This window comes from Lynx rufus, unplaced genomic scaffold (assembly GCF_022079265.1).
Source record: "Lynx rufus isolate CCGP_SWC_20201006 ecotype Redwood Valley unplaced genomic scaffold, mLynRuf1.p SCAF_3, whole genome shotgun sequence".
Lineage (NCBI taxonomy): Eukaryota > Metazoa > Chordata > Mammalia > Carnivora > Felidae > Lynx > Lynx rufus.
In genome coordinates this window covers 188712383-188733090 of record NW_025814845.1, presented here as the reverse complement: position 1 = coordinate 188733090, position 20708 = coordinate 188712383, and the positions used below count along the sequence as shown (strand labels likewise).

General features: G+C 45.3%; 1 protein-coding gene across 1 annotated transcript in view; it reads left to right on the top strand.

The window, feature by feature from the left end:
- Window positions 1-20708, top strand: part of TENM3 (teneurin transmembrane protein 3) — a 451795-nt gene that overhangs the window by 429993 nt on the left and 1094 nt on the right. The window contains exons 22-26 of the mRNA XM_047091479.1: window positions 1565-1740; window positions 3024-3259; window positions 10567-10863; window positions 13939-15550; window positions 18334-18464. Of these exons, the coding sequence (XP_046947435.1) occupies window positions 1565-1740; window positions 3024-3259; window positions 10567-10863; window positions 13939-15550; window positions 18334-18464 (2452 nt within the window). The remainder of the gene's footprint in view (window positions 1-1564; window positions 1741-3023; window positions 3260-10566; window positions 10864-13938; window positions 15551-18333; window positions 18465-20708) is intronic.

Sequence of the window (20708 nt, the reverse complement as noted above, 5' to 3'; positions counted from 1 at the left end):
CCTGTTGCCCATATTCACACCGGTTATCGGGATCCTCTCCTCCCCCGGGAACTTCTGTCTTCTGCTAAGAAGATTCTTTCTCTACTGTTCTGCATCTGGGCTCATTGTAACTGGGATATGGTGCAGGTCTCCATTGCCGCTTAGAGCTTTTCTCAACAAAGCAGCCTCAGCACCCATCTGAAATCCAGGCTTACGTGTGTTGTTATCCCACGGAAGTTCCTCGTTTTCCATCTGGAATTTGCTATTTTTTCTCTTTCTTCAAACCACATTGTCATTTTTTAAATTTTCTCTGGTGCTGCCACAAAGTGTAAAGTCACCGCAAAATCAATTCTTTGGTGAAATGTTGTATCTACGATGCATATTTATGATTATAGGACAGCGTTTTAATAATATATCCTGGGGCACCTGGGTGGTTCAGTCGGGTAAGCATCCAACTCTTGACCTCAGCTCAGGTCTTGATCCCAGGGTTATGAATTCGAACTCCGTGTTAGACTCTGCACTGGGCATGAAGCCTACTTAAAAAATAATAAAAATAAAATACGTCCTAACATTTTAGTTACAAGTTCCTCTTCTACTTACATGCTAAAAAAGTATGTAATAAAAAAGCAAATAATCATTGAATGTCAGGAAATATTACATCTCAGTTCAGTAGACATAATAAGTCATCATTTGAGAACTCACCCCTTGCTACAGTGTCAGTACAGATGAGATAGATTGTCACCACTCCTGCCAACACTTAAGTCTGAAACTTACCATTATATATTTTTTTAGTGTTTATTTATTTTTTGAGAGAGACACAGAGCGTGAGCAGGGGAGAGGGAGAGTGAGAGGGAGACACAGAATCTGAAGCAGGCTCCAGGCTCTGAGCTGTCAGCACAGAGCCCGATGCGGGGCTCGAACTCACGGACCTCGAGATCATGACCTGAGCCAAAGTCGGTTGCCTAACCGACTGAGCCACCCAGGCGCCCCGCCCCCCCCCTCAAAACTTACCATTATAAAGAGTGTCAACACTGAGGAATAGGAAAGTTTTTTTAAAAGGCTTTATTTTCTTAGTTTGTTGAAGGCGTCACAAGATACGAAAAGAATATTTCTACATAGGCACATACATACATGTATGATTACTGTTGCACAAAGTTTTATACGTTCATATTGCTCTGCTGTAGAGGGCATAAATTAGTAAAACTTTAAAACCTGATGTAACGGCGAATTAAATCTATGTTGTAGAAAATATGGAGAATACTAAGGCATTTAATATCAGTAAACACGTTCCCTTTGAAACAGCAAATTAGACGTGCAGGAGGATTTTGGTCACACTTCAAAGAATAATATGCTGAGGTGGAGAGTTATTCTGTTTACTCTTGCTCTCACCGGCGAGGTTTTTCTGTGTTAAACAGGCTTTTGACTACTTCAAAGCACGTTTGAAGTCCTCACTCTGCACAGCTCATGCAGAAAGACAAATATGCTTCCAAATTTGTGCGGCTGAAACTGCTGCACCCTCTATTTACAAGTAAGAAGAACCTGCAGTTTGCTAGTTTAATACCGAGTTGATGCCTCTTTTATTTAGCTATGACAGCGAAGGTCGCCTGACCAATGTTACCTTTCCAACGGGAGTGGTCACAAACCTCCATGGAGACATGGACAAGGCCATCACGGTGGACATTGAGTCATCCAGCCGCGAAGAAGATGTCAGCATCACCTCAAATCTGTCTTCAATCGACTCCTTCTACACCATGGTTCAAGGTAAGCACGAAAGCATAAGTTTAAGCTGATAATCTTAAATGCCACTAGCACCCCCCCCCCAGAGAACGCGGCGACCCCATTTGCTAAGATGAGACAGAAAAGGGAAGGTGAAAACATAAACCTCTAGAAGTAAGCTGAAATCGTCCATCGTCTACAGGTAGTGTTTATTTCGTGAAACATACATATGTTAGATTAGCCAGTGCCCACTCCCACTTCCAAACCCACCTTCATTCCAACTTTTCACGGGCATCATCAGACCCGTTTCGAGTCACTTTCTCCGTGACCTTCTGCGGTCTTCGGGAGGGCGTCCTCTTCACGGCCAAGTAAGTACAGCCGCTTGAGACAGAACCCCTTCTGAATCTGCACACCTTGTGGCCTTTCAGTCCACATATGATGGGATCACTGGACATTTGATACCGAATTTTCAGCGCCCGCTTATGTATTATCTGGACTTTATTATTTTTTTTTTCATTCAGTCCATAGACATACGTATCCAGTATATTCATGATGGGACCGCCTGCCATATTCCTTTTTGACATAATCTTGGAAAAGCCTGTTTGCGATGACACTTGCAATTGTGAGGTCGTAGCCCTAAGCCTAATTACTAAATCTGAGTTAAACTTCTTTGACTCGTTATTTCTACCAGTCCTCTCAAGTAAGCTCTGCCGTCGTCTAAAATTAATACTGCTCAAATTCCTTTCTTCCCCCCAATGATTCTATATTATTCAAAAAGTTTAAATCGAGGCAGAAGGCTGTAATATAAGAGGCATTTTTGTACAAAATATAAGATGGCCCCCTTTTTTAAAAGTCCGTTTTGGGGGAACATCACCTCATTTTTTTTACATACAAGGTGTAGAACGTGAGATCTCTTCGAAAGATCTTTAGTACAGGATAGATGGGTTTAGGGGAGGGGAGTCTTCTGAGAGCCTGGCAGTCACACCCTGGCTAAAAGAGCACAGAGGTGGCTCTTTCCAGAACGTCCACTGCACATCTGTGGAGACTCAGCCCTCACTTCTTTTGTCAGGCAAATGAGAAAAAGGAATCTAAAGTGGCGAAGGACTTTAAATTCTGCCTTTAGTATGCAGCCGGTTCTGTTTCAGCAGGAAATGCCAGAAATCAACGTTGTTTCGATACGTTCTAAAAGGACGTCATTGAGTACTTTTTATTTCCTGACAAGCGGAGTTCGGTCAGCATTTGAGAAGTGTGGAACCCTTCTGACTGCACAGCCAACCAAGTGTTGAGTCCAGACTTACCGTTCATGTTTTCCGCTCCTTGTTCTTCAGATCAGTTACGCAACAGCTACCAGATCGGGTACGACGGCTCCCTTCGAATCATCTACGCCAGCGGCCTGGATTCGCATTACCAGACGGAGCCGCATGTCCTGGCCGGCACAGCGAATCCCACCGTTGCCAAGAGAAACATGAGCCTTCCCGGAGAAAACGGGCAAAATTTGGTGGAGTGGAGGTTCCGAAAAGAGCAAGCCCAAGGAAGAGTCAACGTCTTTGGTCGAAAGCTTAGGGTAAGCCGGTGTCGGACGGCAGGTGACGGGGCCGAGCCGTCCCCGAGGGTGCCAGCGGTCACCCTCCCCAGTCCAGGCCTGCCCTCGGCGCAGGGCCTTCCCCGAGAGCACCAGGTCTCTCCAACCGCCACGCCATTAGATCATTCGTGATAAAAGCCAGCTCTTGGAGAAAAGCTTTTTTTCTCGAGATAGCCATGATTAAAAATCAGTTCTTCCCTGGGGCGCCCCGGGGGGCTCAGTCGGTTCAGCGTCCGACTCGTGATTTCGGCTCAGGTCATGATCTCACAGTTCATGGGCTCGAGCCCCACATCGGGCTCTGTGCTGACAGCTCGGAGCCTGGAGCCTGCTTCGGATGCTGTGTCTCCCCCTCTCTCTGCCCCTCTCCTGCTCACACTCTGTCTCTCTGTCTCTGAAAAATAAATAAACGCTAAAAAAAATTAAAAAGAAAGAAAGAAATGGACTGGCCATTGAAAGGTGGATCCTTTCTTTGCATCCTCAGCATTTTTAAAGTGTAGTTGGGATGCATGGGAGAATATCAATGACAGAACCTGACTGCTGCCTCCTCACTATTGATTTGTGTTGTTTTTATGAGAAATGCAACGATACTTCTGATGATGCTAGTGTAATTGATCTGCGCAGAATGTTCTCTGCATTGCCTTGTTGGGTGTTGTTTTTTTGTTTTGTTTTTTTCCCTCCCTCTCACATCATGGGCCAAATATAACTAGAAAGCAAGCTGTGATTTATGCCAGCTATTTGCTAGAGACAACACAGATTAGGTACTAAAACACAGGTTACAAGAAACCTCCTTCAGACCACTATAAACTGAACCTGATTCATCCTTTCTATTAGCAAACAGATTTTAGTTGATCAGATAAATGTAGATAACTATTCCTAAAATTACTTCCCCTTGCCATTAAAAAAAAAAAAAAAGTACTTAAAAAAAATCAAGGAGAGAGAACACAACATGAAGCATAACCAATAATGTCCTTTTTTTCCTGCACCAAAAATGGCTAAATTATTATTATAACAGGCCGGCATTATATACCTTGACAGTCCTTCCGAGTAAGAAACAGCTAATGCATGCTGTCTCTGGCTCCTTGCAAGACATAGAAATGAAGTAGGAAAGAATCAGTAGATCAAACACAGACTGTATCCAACTTACAGGTCATGTTCTGATTCCACTGCAATTTCAAGGCAGGTATTGGGGACGCTCAATCCGTGGTCTCCTGGAGCCAGTGCCGTGCGCTCCCCCCGACCCACATCCAGGCTGTGGGAGCCACGATGCCCCAGCTCCGAGCCCCCCGGTTCAGCGGCTCTGGCAGGCAGGAGCTAGGGGAGGCCAGAGAGAGGCTTGCTCAGTGGGAGAAGTGAGGAGAAAAAGCGAGAGAACGCTAGAAGGGAAGAGCACGGTTCGAGTGGAAGGGAAAGTGACAGGCAAGAAAACCAGCTCCAGGCTTGTGATCACGTCCGCAGGTCGGTCTGTGACCCAAGGACGCGGTAGCTCCCGCCTTTTCCTCCACTGAACTGAGGAATCAGTAGCAGCTTGCACCCCTGTGTGCTGTGCCCCCCTCCACTTCTTCCCAGGCCCCCTGCTGCCTTGGGCCATTGCAGCCTGGAAGCGAGTTCACAGGCCTTATCTTATCCAGCTGTATCCCTATAATGGGCATGATGTCCCTGGACACATGCGCACCTGTGCGCACACACACACACACACACACACACATACACACACACAGTCCCACCTGTTCTCAGACACAGGACTTCCTTCACCAAAAGATACAAACATGCTGCTCCCATTTATTGCTCTCCATCCCGCATACCAGAGATGACAGAGCGCCGACTAGAATTCAAAAAACGTGCGTTCTAGGTCAGGCTCCACTTTTTTGTTAATGACGAGCCTTATGGGGAAATCGTAACATCTCTCAGACTTCATTTGCCTCGTGTATCCCATGATATCCGTGTCAGGATATAAGTAAGTTAACATTATCTAGACAATATTGTAGCATTGTGACGTTATAACAGACATTATATATGTTATAGATATTGACCTTATAGCACAGACCATGCATACAGTATTATATACGCTGGATACAGATAAGGGATAAATACCATTTGCCCTGCCCTGCCTCCATTTCACACAGTTGTTACAGAATCGAATGAGATAATGTGAGAAAATACTTTACAACTAAATAAAAGGCAGGATTATATATCCCCTACCCCTAACCTGGAGAACCTCTACCACATATGCAGACATTAGGCATTTATACCCACACGGCGGGTGAGTAAGAAAGAGCCATTTCGCACCCTGGTTAGGAAAACGGAACAAAAGAAGGAAGAGTGTGAGAAATACTTTGCCCAGGAACTGACCACGTAACATGTTGCCTTCTCTTCTTGGAGACGGGCTGTGTCTAAGTGTATCCTCTGTTTCTTTGTAACGTGGCTCTTCTAGGCATGAAAAGAAATTTAGGACGAGTAGAGGAAATCCTGTCTTACATCTCTGGTTCTCTGCCTGATTCAAAATGAAGCAAATACTTTCTCCGGGGGAAGAAAAGAGAGTGCGCGCAGGCATGGGTGTTGGTTTCTTCTAAACAGCGGAACCACAGTGCCTTGGCAAGATATTTCAGAGAATATGCTATTCAGAGTGGCCTGTTCAGTCACACTGCAAGGAGATTTCCAGCTGATATGTGTGATTGCTCTACTAGAGACAATGCCGAGATCACAAGGGAGGGTTTCTTACTTTCAAGATAAGATTGGATGTGCCAGCTCTGACTGCTAATGCCATTCCTCTGTGGTTCTGAGGGGGAAATTCTGGGGAGAAAGTGATGATCTGAAAATCTGGTGGAAGGACTGGATGTGGAGTCTGCCCGAGAACATCTCCTCCCTTACCTTCCGTTATTTCCTAGCGGAAACTTCCTTTCATTTCTTAAGGTATATGCCTGCATTCAACCAAGTGCCTGACACAGAGTGGGCGCTCAGATATTTATTTGATGAATGAATGAGGAGAAGCCAGCCTTATAATACAGATTATTTCTCTGCATCCAGATCTAAGAGAGAAGCTATATGAATAGTACATCCTTGCAAATGTTTGACTGCTATAAACAAACCTAACTCTAAGTAGATTACATAGATATAATAGATATAACACCAGATGTTGTAGTTTAAAAAAGTTTTTTTTTATTAAGCAAGGAGTAGAAAAGGAAAATAAGAAACCAGCAACATTTAAAGCATGTTCTATGAAACATGCATTCAGGCGAAAGGGAAATACCGTAGGAAATAACAAGCAAATGAAATCGAGGGATGCGAAAAAGCATTGCAAAATAAAGATTAGACATTTCCATGGCTTGCTTTGTTTGTGGCCAAGTTAAAAATAAAAGACACAGGCATGAAAATTGCTTGTCTCTCTCTTACCATGTTGCTGGACACTGGAACCAGCCTTTAATCAGTTATGAAAAAACCAAAAAACCTGCTATGGCATTCTGAAAAGAAAACCCATCTTCTAAACTTGCCCAGAATTCAGATGCTTTAAAGGAGAAGAATTAGTGAATCGTTTCAGAAGGAAATCCTCAAAATTTGAAAGGCGAGAGGGTGTTTAAAGGCACATGTAAATACGATAGCGTGCTTCGATCTTCCTCTGCGCGTCACGTTAGCGTGCTATGCTGTTTCTCACTTGGAGCCCAGGGGCGCAGCTTTCGATGGGATTGTGCAGTGCGGTTAGCACTGGCTGACGTGCAGAGATACAAGACGATCTGCAGCCAGTTGATGTTCCAGCAGCGACACAAGGGAGCCGTGATGTTGTCACCAAGTATCCTGGGTAATGAGCCAGCCCTCCCTCGCTTCCCTCCATAACCTTCCAGATACGTGAACATAATCCGATTGTGCTTTGTGTCTGTAAACATAAAGACTGTGTAACGTCTTTACGCCTTGGTTTTCCAAGCGTTCTACGGGGAAGATGATAACTACCCCCCTTCCCAATATCAAAGGGACGCTGTGATTCATTATAGTCGTGCTGGACATGATCTTCGAAAATGAGGAATTTTCCGTGCTTACTTGAAAGAAATGCTCTGGAGCACAAAGGACGTCGTGGTGATCTCTTGTCCAAACACGACATTTGGATTCATTTTTATGTAGCTGGAGGGATGGTAATGATCTGATCTAAGGGTTTTCATCTTAGATGAACTATTCAATTTAAATTGATATTTTTTTATATTAAAACTATTAGAAGGCCACTGGGGCGTGGAACAGTGCTGGTCCTTTATGACTGTCAAAAAAAAAAAAAAAAAAAGGTTGGAAAGTTGCCATAATTTCAAAAAGGTATAGTTAAAGTAGGACCGTGTCCTAGAACGGAAATGTCCCTTGACTTCTGCCCTTTGTTTATAATACTGGAAGGAGAAAGTCTGGGCGTGTATGGAAAGAACAGAGAAGACAAAAGATCTGTTAGTATCTTTTGAAATTTTACATGCTGAATAACAACGACTTGTGCCTGGAAACAGTAAGGGTGGTTAAAACCTTGCCCTGTGCTGGGAATGTTGGGGAAAACACAACCCATTCTAATTTTTCCCCCACTGCTTCAGCTAGAGGACGCAAGAAAGGCATTGCCTATACAGTGGTCATCTGGACAGAAAGGAAAATGTAAACTTTTACCCAGATGTTCGGTCTCACAGTGCTTCTAGATGTTTCCGTATGGTGACATGTTCGGTATGGTGGCACACACAATGGCTACTGTAATGACACCCACTCGCCCGTCACCTGGGTGCTCTGGCACTGCGTAGCCCTGTCCACAAGCGAGAGAAACGAGTCAAGTGCCATAGAAGGGGTGCAGGCGGTGAAAAGGCGGGCTCCGGGCCTCTCCCTGCCCGTCTCCGTTTAGTACCCAGGCCCTCTTAGCAGGCCTGCCGTCCAGATTGCTCCCGCTCTAACCAGAGGCGACGACGCTGCAGAGATAAAGGGTGGTTGAGGCAGGCAATAAAGAATTGAAATACAAATGAAAATGAATGCGAAGTAAAATCAAACAGATGAGGCAATCCTGTGGGCAGCACAGTCCGTGGGAACTACACAGTGAGGCTCACATGGCTGTCGGCAGCCTGGAATAACCCAAGGAAGGAGAAAAGAGGGAAAATCTAAACATTCGGCATTGTTTTTTGTTTTGTTTGGTCTTTTCCCTTTTAAATCACAGTCGGAGAAACACAGGAACCATAGGCAACCGTTCAAATCGTGCAAAACCTCTTCCTGAGGCATCGATAATTTTGTGCAAATAGAAGCTGGAGGCTGGATTCTGCCAGTTCCGTATTGAGTCAGTTTGATAGCAAATCAAATCCTCCTACAGGCTTTAAAGTACATATTTGTGAATATCAGCTAGCAGCTTCTCTCCGAGGTCCGCAAAGCAGGCTGCAAAGCCAAGCTCGTGAGGTTTCACAAAGGTCACGTGAGGCAGGGACTAACATGCAGACGTGTCCACGTGGGAAAAGCCCAGAAAGCCTTTCGCTGGCTGGCCAGTCAGGATCCAATCAGGGCCACTCACAGAAGCCTAAAGCCTCTCATGCAAGCGCTTCACGGGTCGACAAACAGCTTCAGAGAGGCGAGAGCCCAGAGTCACGCCGCCTCTAGACCCTGTCAGGTGTGGAGATCAGGTCTCTAGACCCCTGGGTTCCTCTCCCCAGCTCCCCACCCCACACACACCTGACACACCTATGGCAGAGCGGGCTATTTCCCCCACCGCCGCTGGATCTGAAAGGATTGAACTGGAAAATGAAGATGTCCTGATTTCCGTCCGGGGTTCTACCCTTTCTCAGTGTCCGCGAATCACCTGGCTGGGTGCTTTTGTGCCCCCAGCATCACTTCACCTGTTAAGCATGAACTTCTGAGTAGTTTATATCTTCACTTCTCTGTACCTTTCCATGGACTTTGCAATACTCCCCTTGAACCACTGACTGGAAAATTTTAAGCCTAAGGAGTACTTTTTCATGGGGCTTGAATGTCAATGATAGACTGCACAAATTAGTTTTATCCCAGATTTTACATAATATACATGTGTATTACATGTTCACATACACATATATGTTCACATGTATGTAAGTGTGGATGTGGCGTGCGTGCATATGTGTGCGTAACCGATCGGTGGCAGCTGTCCGTTTTGAAAGTTCTAGCTAAGACATGTTCGTGTAAGGGTAAGCTTTTCCCATTTAATTTTTAACAATCCAGTAGTCAATCCACATTCTGGTAGGTACAAGCTATCACCCCCCCCCCAAAGCTTCTATCTTGCTGTAGAAAATCCATTTTTCAAGTAGAATTTAAATTTTTTTTTATGTTTATTTTTGAGAGAGAGAGACAGAGTGCAAGCAGGGGAGGCACAGAGAGAGGGAGACACAGAATCCGAAGCAGGCTGTAGGCTCTGTCCTGCCAGACGTGGGGCTCGAACTCGTGGAACTGGGAGATCATGGCCTGAGCCGAAGTCGGACGCTTAACCGACTGAGCCACCCGGGGGGCCCCGTTAAAGTAGAGTTTAACCGAGGCCACATTTCCATTGCCGGAACGAATGCTGGATTGTACGTGCCTCGGATCACAGACAGTAATAGCCAAATGTAGTCAAAGATTCTGGACGTTGCACAGAGCCACAGAGAGACCCTATGACAACAACATGGTGTTAGATTTGTAAACTTACAAGACTCAGACCGTGTAGATGCGGGAGCAAAGCATCTGAAAGTCCCTGCCAGTTAACCAGATGTTATCAAAGGGAAAGGCATTCTAAAAACTTGTGACATTTCAGCACTGGGCCAAAAGCAATGATCATGTTTGTAACCCCCTGCTATTGAAACTCATTCATAATTTACAGTAATGGGGGTTCCAACTTCTACTTAACCTGTTCTCCAAAGGGCCGGAGTCACATTTGCCACTTTTATTTAATGTAGCCATGATTATTCTACTAAGCGATTATTTTCCAGGGTCTTAGGGAGGGAGGGGCCTTGAGTAATTTACAGTGATTTACCAAGCTTCATATCTTCTGGGCAACCGTTAAAGCAAATACGTTTTGGTATTTTTTCTTATCGGTTGTACTTTAAGTTTACAACATTTAATTGAAAAGGTTTTGAACAAACGCCAGGCTGTCTTTCTGCCTAATGAAACCTTTTAAAAGAGCTGTTAATCTACTGCCTTGCACTTGTACCCAAGAAGTTGCTAAATTAATTTACTGACAAAAGAGAATCCGTCATCATAAATGGTGTTTAAACAATAGTGGGGGACTCTGAAGAGTAATAAGGGACTAGCGTTGGAATAGCATGATGTATGTGATCGTGCTGTTTGTGTTGTAACAGGTTAATGGCAGAAACCTCCTTTCCGTTGACTTTGATCGAACAACAAAGACAGAAAAGATCTATGACGACCACCGTAAATTCCTGCTGAGGATCGCCTACGACACGTCGGGACACCCAACTCTGTGGTTGCCCAGCAGCAAGCTGATGGCCGTCAACGTCACCTACTCATCCGCCGGTCAAATTGCCAGCGTCCAGCGGGGAACCACTAGCGAGAAAGTGGATTATGACGGCCAGGGGAGGATCGTGTCTCGGGTCTTCGCTGACGGCAAAACGTGGAGTTACACCTACTTAGAAAAGGTACGCCTGTGCCGTGAGCGTCAAGAGGGAAGCGATGATTAGTAGTTCTCAGCGATCACCCAGGGCTCTGCGGGGGAGAAAAACGGTGGCATGTGCCTGAGCTCCATTTGTTATTCTGAGCATCAACATGTAAGTCACACTGGTACCGCAGTGATGAATTTCTGCATTAGCAAAGTAGTTTTTCCTTAGTTAAGTTCTACTACCTGAGACCCTTTTAAGTGATTTATGCCGCAAACAAACAAGCAATCACACTGTCCACCTGCCAAGTTTGTACATCGACAACATCCACAAATGAGACCTTGAGCATGGAAGTCATTTGTAAATAATCTCCGTGCTAGCTCTTTCATTTAGGAAAGAGCCTTACGTTAGCACAGTTGAAGCTGTCACTTTTGTGTTGTTGCTGGCAGAGCATCAACATAGCCATAAAAAGCACGTAGATCCTATTTATGCATTATTAACCAAAAGAGGCTATTTTTTTTAGAAAGCCACGTTTCAGGTGCTCTGTGGCGTCTCTCATTTCTTCTGCATATCCAGGGCGTAAGCATCCTATCTTAAGACTTTCGTCCATTCTTCAGCTCTAGGCACAACACCAAAAATGATTTAAGGTTCTCCACGCGCCAGATGCCGAGTCGCAGTCTGAGAGGTGTGGGGCCACTGACTGTGGTCCAGAGGGATGAAAGCGAAGGAAAAAGAACAGGGAACCGGCCACCTCCCTGCAATTCTCTTCTTAAAAAACATAATCCACCAGAGAGCGCTTCACGGAGGGTTTCATTTGCCTTTGAGACAAACCTTAGCGCTGGGAAATGGTCCCATTTTGCGTTTCGATACCTATCACGCCCCCGAGCATGCAGCAGCCTAAGTTAGAAACTCAACGCTTCATGGTGACCGCCTCCAGCCTTACGCGCATCGCACACAGTGACCTGTCACGTCCGAGACTCACGTCCGTGCCATTGTTGTGCTCCCCTTACGTGGTCCTGTTCACCTAGAGGTGCTCTACATCACTCCTCAGTCTAAACCTTAACCCCGCCGCATGGGAGCCATCCCGTCTGCTTCTAGACAGCCGAGAGACGCAGGCCGCCCTTCCAGAGAACCAGTGTCAGGTTCAGAGGTCACCACTGGCCGCCTCCCAGCTTCGGAATCCTTCCAGCCAGGACCCTACTTGCCAGTCAGTCTGTTTCTCGCAGACCTGCTTATCTGCTCTCCTTCAAAGAGACTCACCCTTGAGACAATGGACCGTGCCCATTAGATGACAAGTTTCCCTCCCCGCTATTCATCACACTCATTAGCTACTCAACCCGTGATTTGTTGAGAGACCACAGAGGAAGCCCCACTATACACACACACTTCCCTGGGAACCGGTCCTCGTGCCTGGGAAACACGTCACCCTCCGGCCTAACAAACCCCAAGACAGCTTTCTCCTGAAGAAACTGGGAATGGATAACCATTTCATATCCTGGAGCACTTTTCCCAATTTAAATTAAGTACATTACAGAGAAGCATAACAGAAACACCCAGACCCTGAAGATTGATAGTAGTGATCATAAATGTCGCTGAAAAATGTTTCAAAGGAGACAAGGAGCAGGTCATCGATAAGAGCCACTGTCCTGAAATGACACCAGCGGTAACTGAGATCAGTCACACTCTCATTCTCAGTGGGGATCGGAGAAGCCAACAAGTGCTTTCATCATCTCCCAGATCCCTAAGATCCACCCAAACCGTTTCCATTTCCTTGCTAGGACAGGCACGCTAGGCCAAAACTTAGAGCAAGACAAGTAATATTTTATTAACTCCCATCAGATGGGATTTTAAGTGACTACACAGCTAGGTACTACTTCCTATGAATTTAGCAAGAATCCAAGCCGTCCTTAGCGCAATGCCAACTGTCGGGAACCGTCCAAGGCATCCACCTCACAGCCTGCGGACAAAGACTGCCCCTAGGTGCGCCCGTAGCAGAGGGCACTCAGCAGAAGCCTGTCGCCCAAAGTGCTTTCAAAGATGGTGGACAGTAAAGAGAGAGGGAGCGAGCCTTGGACGAGGGATTATGTGTTTCTCTGGCAGGAGCAAAGCCTGAGTCCCGGGAGGGCTCCTAACACACACCTGCTCCTAGATCTGCGGTCATTCCATTTGGCCTCGCGGGGTGTGGAGGAGACCTCCTGAAAGGAGACAGTCGCCCATGCTCTGCTTTACTGTTTACTGTTGAGCCTGAGGGTTGAGCTTCCCTCAGGCTGGCCTAATAAATGACCGCCTTTTGTCTTTCTGCGGACGAGCAGAGCTCCTTTTAATCTGTAGGTCTGTTCACTCCCTAACTTAGCTCCCAAGTCGAATGCAGCCCAGAAACCGTTCTTACGGCACCTGGGATTCAAATCAGATTCGATTACTTACAAGAGGAAATTTCAAAATGCAGGTTTTATTGTCATTCCAGGTGACAGGTAAGCATTTGCAAACCAACAAACAAACAAAAACCGTATCTGGGTCCGTGTTACGGCTCTCATCGTGCGAGTTAGCGGTGTTTGTCGACATCGATGCTTTCCACACACATTCTCCAGTGTGGGCTCATTTTATGTCTCTTCTTCATAAAGTAATATTTTGAATGCTGCGCTCCTCCCCCAGATGCACTGGAAATGAAAACATGATTTGAGTGGCTCTTCAATCAGATGAGGGGGAAAAGCCACCTCACTAAATAATTGCTAATTATGGAGAGGATCGCATTTCCCATATGCTGTTTTCTCCTTGAAACATTGTCTTTAAAGCAGCTTCGCGCGTGCCTGTGTTATGACTTATCCAAATCCATCGACAATCTGCTGCCTGGCTGTGAGTGCCTGGAAGAAGAATGGTACAATTGTGACAAGTGGCACATTAGGAATCTTGAGCCACTAATTGCAGAACCCCTCACGATTAAGCGTCCAAGCAAATTAGGCAGGGAATCGTTAACAACATGTAAGGTCAAGGATAAGTCAATTAGGATGAAAATCATTTTCTCCAGCGGAATGTTTGTGTATGTGTGGTCACCGAATCTCTGCTCTTGCTTCCCCTGCTCACGAAAATATTGAATAACAGTATGTTCTGTCTTTGCAGTCCATGGTTCTCCTGCTCCACAGCCAGAGGCAGTACATCTTCGAATATGACATGTGGGACCGGCTGTCGGCCATCACCATGCCGAGCGTGGCTCGCCACACCATGCAGACCATCCGGTCCATTGGCTACTACCGCAACATATACAACCCCCCAGAAAGCAACGCCTCCGTCATCACGGACTACAATGAGGAAGGGCTCCTTCTGCAAACGGCCTTCCTGGGTACGAGTCGGAGGGTCTTGTTCAAGTACAGAAGGCAGACCAGGCTCTCGGAAATTTTATACGATAGCACGAGAGTCAGCTTTACCTACGATGAAACAGCGGGCGTCCTGAAAACCGTAAACCTCCAGAGTGATGGTTTTATTTGCACCATTAGATACAGGCAGATTGGTCCCCTGATTGACAGGCAGATTTTCCGCTTCAGCGAAGACGGGATGGTAAATGCGAGATTTGACTACAGCTATGACAACAGCTTTCGAGTGACCAGCATGCAGGGTGTCATCAACGAGACGCCACTGCCCATTGATCTCTATCAGTTTGATGACATTTCTGGCAAAGTTGAGCAGTTCGGAAAATTTGGAGTTATATATTACGACATTAACCAGATCATCTCCACGGCCGTAATGACGTACACAAAGCACTTTGACGCCCACGGCCGCATCAAGGAAATTCAGTATGAGATATTCAGATCCCTCATGTACTGGATTACGATTCAATACGATAACATGGGTCGGGTAACCAAAAGAGAAATTAAAATAGGGCCCTTTGCCAACACTACCAAATACGCTTACGAATACGATGTTGATGGGCAGCTCCAGACGGTTTATCTGAATGAAAAGATCATGTGGCGTTACAACTATGACCTGAACGGAAACCTCCATCTGCTGAACCCGAGCAGCAGTGCGCGTCTGACGCCTCTTCGCTATGACCTGCGAGACAGAATCACTCGACTGGGGGATGTTCAGTACCGGCTGGATGAAGATGGGTTCCTGCGTCAGCGAGGCACAGAGATCTTCGAGTACAGCTCCAAGGGGCTTCTGACTCGCGTTTACAGCAAAGGCAGCGGCTGGACCGTGATCTATCGTTACGATGGCCTGGGAAGGCGTGTATCTAGCAAAACCAGTCTGGGACAGCACCTGCAGTTTTTTTATGCGGACTTAACCTATCCCACTAGGATTACTCACGTCTACAACCATTCCAGCTCAGAAATCACTTCTCTCTATTATGATCTCCAAGGACATCTTTTTGCCATGGAAATCAGCAGTGGGGATGAATTCTACATTGCGTCAGATAACACAGGGACACCCTTGGCCGTTTTCAGTAGCAATGGGCTTATGCTAAAACAGATTCAGTATACTGCATATGGTGAAATCTATTTTGATTCCAATATTGACTTTCAGCTGGTAATTGGATTTCATGGTGGCTTATATGACCCACTCACAAAATTAATCCACTTTGGGGAAAGAGATTATGACATTTTGGCAGGACGATGGACGACGCCTGACATAGAAATCTGGAAGAGAATTGGGAAGGACCCAGCTCCTTTTAACCTCTACATGTTTAGGAATAATAACCCTGCAAGCAAAATCCATGATGTGAAAGATTACATCACAGGTAAGCATTTTATTTTTCCTTTCCAAGTGCTGAATAACTTCAATCCTTACATGAACACACAGAACAACCGGAGTTTCTTTCTCTGCCCTTCCATTTTATTCACGCAAAATCAAATGCCTAACCTTTTCAAGGTATTTATTTCTCTATGAAACCACAGAGAAGCCAGAAAGGGAAACTGAGACATGGTTTTTTTACTTCCTGTTCTGTCTACAATGCCCAAGGCCGCAATTTTCTGAAATGATGCTGAATGAAGAGAGGTGATATGGGGGTATGGAAAACAGGGTGAACTTGGGAGCCCCCAAATTGGAGTTCCAATCCCAACCTGTCTCTGTTAAGTCGTGTGGCTTTATACATAAGTCACATATATATTTTTTTTTTAGTCTGTTCCCTTAACAATGAAATGGGGAGAATAATGCCTACCTTATGGTAGAAGATGTGATAAAATATATGCAGTTCTGCTTTGAACGGTTAACTACCTTACAAATGTGTCCTGTTGGTTTTCCTCTTATACGTGTGTGAAGCTCTGATGGAAGAATCAGTGTGGCACACAGCACAGTGTGACTCACCATCTCATCCCTCTCCACCACCATCACCTTGGGACAGTAAAGGAACAGCTTCTCCCACCCCTTGCTTAGCCAGTGGGTCCCAGTTCCGTTCTCACTACTGTCTTAATGCCACCTGGGGCAGCTCTTGAACGGTGGCACCACTAACAGACACACTAGTTTTTCTGCCAGCGTGGGGATACGAAGATCTTTCCAAGTTTAGCGCATGATCCAGGTGGGGAAAAAAGTAAATAAATAAATAAATAAATAAATAAATCATCTGATCCCACTTCTGCCACCACAAAACCACCAGGATGAGAGAGACCAGGGCTATGCAAGCACCACTCTGGTTCCTGACTCCTCCGCTCATCCTCCACTGCATGGATTCTGAATCCTTCTGGTTCCACCTTCCTTTCCTGAATTACACTACCATAATCACCCTCTGTGCCGCATTTATGTTTCCTGGAAGCAGCTTCTTTCCTGTTTTCCTCTTTTTGTCTTTGGTTTGGTGTGAGGCTTTCCGTTTTGTTTTGGCTTGTGTTAGATGCTCCTCCAGGCTGGCTCTTTTCTTGCGCAATATTGGAGGCATACTGAGACGCCTGTTTTCTCAGTTCTTGGTACACGCTGCCCTCTGTTCATTTCACATCTGCCTCCTGCTTCCCCAGACTGCCGAAAGCTTGTCATAGCTCTCCTCCGTGTGAACCAGCTGACGCTCCCTTCGTTCGGAATCCTGATTCAGCAACACCCTCATGGTATTCTCCTTCGGGTGTCTCATTACACATCTGCATCCGAGTCCCATGATGCTGGCAGTATTTTTCAGTACTTAACACCCTGTGATTTCTTTCTTTCTTTCTTTTTTTTTTTCACTGTTACACAGACATCATTCATAGTAGGAGAAACTTTGCCCCCGACACTACCATTCAGGAGAATTTTCTCCAAAACATAAGAACCCTTGTAATCTTATATACACTCTCTCACTCTTGCTCTCTCTTTCTCTCTCTCTCTCTTTCTCACACACACACACACGCAGAGTATCACTTTCTATTCTACATGATGAACTTGGGATTTCTCTCTACCACCACCACCACCAACAACAACAACACCCCTCCTTTTAAAAGAGGGAGAAAACCACTGGTTTTATAGCCATATGATGTTTGGACACAGGATCTGCCAGCCTGGTGATGAGGTGAGAGTTTGTGCCCCAGAGAAGGAAATAGGAAGCAGGTGGTTCTCCATCATCCTGGCAAGCAGTTTACCACTGGTTATTTAAGAGGTGTTGACAGGGTCTGGCTGAAATGCTGGAAAGCCCACAGCTCCTGAATTCATCCTCTCCTAGCAACGTGGACTACAGGGAATGCCATAGCAGCATTTTCTGAAAAACATCAAAAGAGAGATGGAACAGCATAAAATATATTAGGTGAAATGCAATTTCAAATTTTCCAGCAATGTGCTTAATATATAAAATAATCTACACCCAACTGTACTCATAAAGCTGCAAGCCTGCTGAGTAGTTCTGTAACATTATAACCTCCAGAATAGAATAAAAGCCTGATTCTGAGCTTAATGGCTTTTGGAGTCACATGGCAGTATTTTAAAATACCATTTTAAAGGTTTCCAGGTTCTCTCCCCAAAAAGTTCGCCTCCACCTGTGCACAGTGAGCCTTTGAAGTCATAGCTGATGGTGATCAGAACTTCTGTGCCCCTGGCCAGTCCTGCCAGCCTTCAGCATTCATCTTTGATTAAGAATCAACTGTTGATTTTAATTCTCTCAATTTAGGGGTTTTATTAATAGAAAATGGGTTGTGGAAGCCGCATATCCTTGGGCAGTCGCTTTTGAAAGCCAGTAACATACAACTTCTATTTAAGACCAGTCTTTGCTACCTACAGAACCCCTTTGTTTTCCTCCACTGGGTCTCCTTCGTGCTGCTGTGCGTTGTTGTTACCCTCCGTTACCACTTATTCCTCGCACAGGATGCAACTTCGCACTCGTGACAGTTTGTCTGGTCTCACTGAGTACCTATTAGACTGGGTTTTCTGTAGCCCTTGGCATCGTTTCATCACTGAGGCTGTTGTCTTCGTGTCTGAAAATAGAGAGTGGGTGTCGCATTGTAGAACGAAGGCAAACATCTTGTGTGTGAACTTGGGTGTTTTGTTTTTGTTTTTTAGTTTCAGGTAAGGACTGAAATTTCTGAAAGCACAAAATAACTCTAACACCTTTCCTTTCGAACGTTCTTCCCCTAGATGTTAACAGCTGGCTGGTGACATTTGGCTTCCATTTGCACAATGCTATTCCGGGATTCCCCGTTCCCAAATTTGATTTAACGGAGCCTTCTTACGAACTTGTGAAGAGTCAGCAGTGGGAGGATGTGCCGGTAAGAAACAAAAAGCAAAACTATGAAAAGGTGATAGATGGCTTATCTGCACTTACTTCCCCCTTTAATCAGACTACCCTTGTGAAAACTGCACCGAAGACACTTTTTGATTTTTTTTTTTTTGACTCTTTTAGGGAAGAAAAACATCACTTCCCTCCACATTTCTGTTCAGCAAACTAGGGGCCTGTTAAACAGGCTTAAATCTGTTCTTAGTGATGCTAATAAAAACATAAAAAGACATTATCCGAAGGTAATAAAATGAGGGAGATCATTTTTGAGTGCAAGGTTTCTACAGAGAACCCCCCTGAAAGCACATTTATAGCGCTTGGGACCTTAAGGCAAAGATACAATAAACAGGAGGGCAGGGGATTCATATTACAAATTAGCAGGCCCACAAACAACGCCACGAAGTTCAACTTTTTTCAAATATGAACAGTGTGTCATGGGGAAAGATTGAAAATAAAAATAAAATGTCCTCTGGTAAAGCTCCATCTGCAACTGGGTGTTTATAGAATTTTCCTGAAAATAACATTTCAGGAGGTCTATAATTGTTCCGAGAGCTGAAAGAAAAGAAAAAGAATGCAAAATTGCAAAGTCAAAGCTGCCATTTCAGAAATTGGCACTTTTAATTCCCACCATTCAGAGATCAGAAAGGAATGTACAAGAAAACACTAGAGTTTCTAGCTTAAAGCAAGAATAATTAAAGATCAAGAAATTGGGTTACCCCATAATGATAAGGAGAAGAGAGTGCAGAGTTTCTTAGAAAGATTAATCCCCCCCCCCCTTGAGCAATTCCCTATGATTTCAGTGAATACAAAGAGAAAAGGCAATCCTGGCTAGCGCACACACACACACACACACACACGCACGCACACACGAGTATATTCAAACCCAATACCTCTGTTTTCTGGTACACGTTTCATACTTAACATAAAACAGTTCCTTCTTCGGGGCGCCTGAGCGGCTCAGTCGCTTAATCATCCGACTCTTGATTTCAGCTCAGGTCACGAGCCCATGGTTCCTAAGATCAAGCCCCTCGTGGGGCTCTTTCCCTCTTTCTCTGCCTCTCCCCCACTAGTGCTCTCTCGGTCTCTCAAAATAAACTTTAAAAAAACATTTTAAATAAAAATGAAACAATTTCTTCTTCAAGATGTCACCTTTACATTTTAAGAAGCAAAACGCATCGAGTTTCCAAGGTCTGGCCACCATTTTAACATTTCTAAGTACAAATACGTCTACACCAATAAAGTGTCATGGAGAGAAGACACCGTGAAGTTTCCTAGTGCATTTGAACAGGCATGTCCTAATTGTGTACGACTTTCCAACATGTCTGAAAACACTTAAGTCTTACTGTACAAATGGACTTGCCAACTTTGTTTCCTAGGCAGTCTTGTACATACGGTGCAAGTTCTCTGTCGAGAGAAGCGCACCATAAGGACAGCTCAGGGAATCCCCGCCAAAGACACTGAGGCTGCCCCAAGTGCCCAAAAACAAATGTTTCTTTCACTGCTGCAGATGAAACAGATGTTTCCATTTGGGAAACACTGGCCAGACAAGCATCTGGTCGTAGCAGAAATGGCCGAGTTAAGATGCCCCCAATTTAAAGCATTTGCCAGTGTAGATGGCCCACCGTCCCTAAGTCTACCAAAAATGTTTGCCTAAAGTAATAAATACTCGCCTCCAGCTGTCCCATTGTGCGCTCGTCCCCGTACACTTCTGCAATTATGCTGGCGGAGATTCAGTTGAAAACTGTGTGCACCAGGAGGGAGTACAGAGTTTACCTAAATTAAAGCACACGAATTTCAAAGCCTGTGAAGTAGGACGCAGTCATCCCGCAGCGAGCACCACAGCCTTTCCAACCCTTGCCTGTGTTGGCTGCTTTTTCCTCAGGCTCCCAGGCAGAAAGCTGCTGTGATGGAGACCCTGATAAGCTCGGTTCCCCAAATGGGATGGGCGTGGGAAAGGGACATCTAGAAATCGAAGGGAAAAGCTAAAACCAGATTTTGCCCACGTTTGCCCAGATTTTGAAACCACACACCTCTTAATACGTGATGGAGTCACCTCTTTTTACGTTTCCAAACACATTTGGATTGGGGCGCCTGGGTGGCTCAGTCGGTTGAGCCTCCGGCTTCGGCTCAGGTCATGATCTCACAGTTCGTGAGTTCAAGCCCCGTGTCGGGCTCTGCGCTGACAGCTCAGAGCCTGGAGCCCGTTTCAGATTCTGTCTCCCTCTCGCTCTGCCCT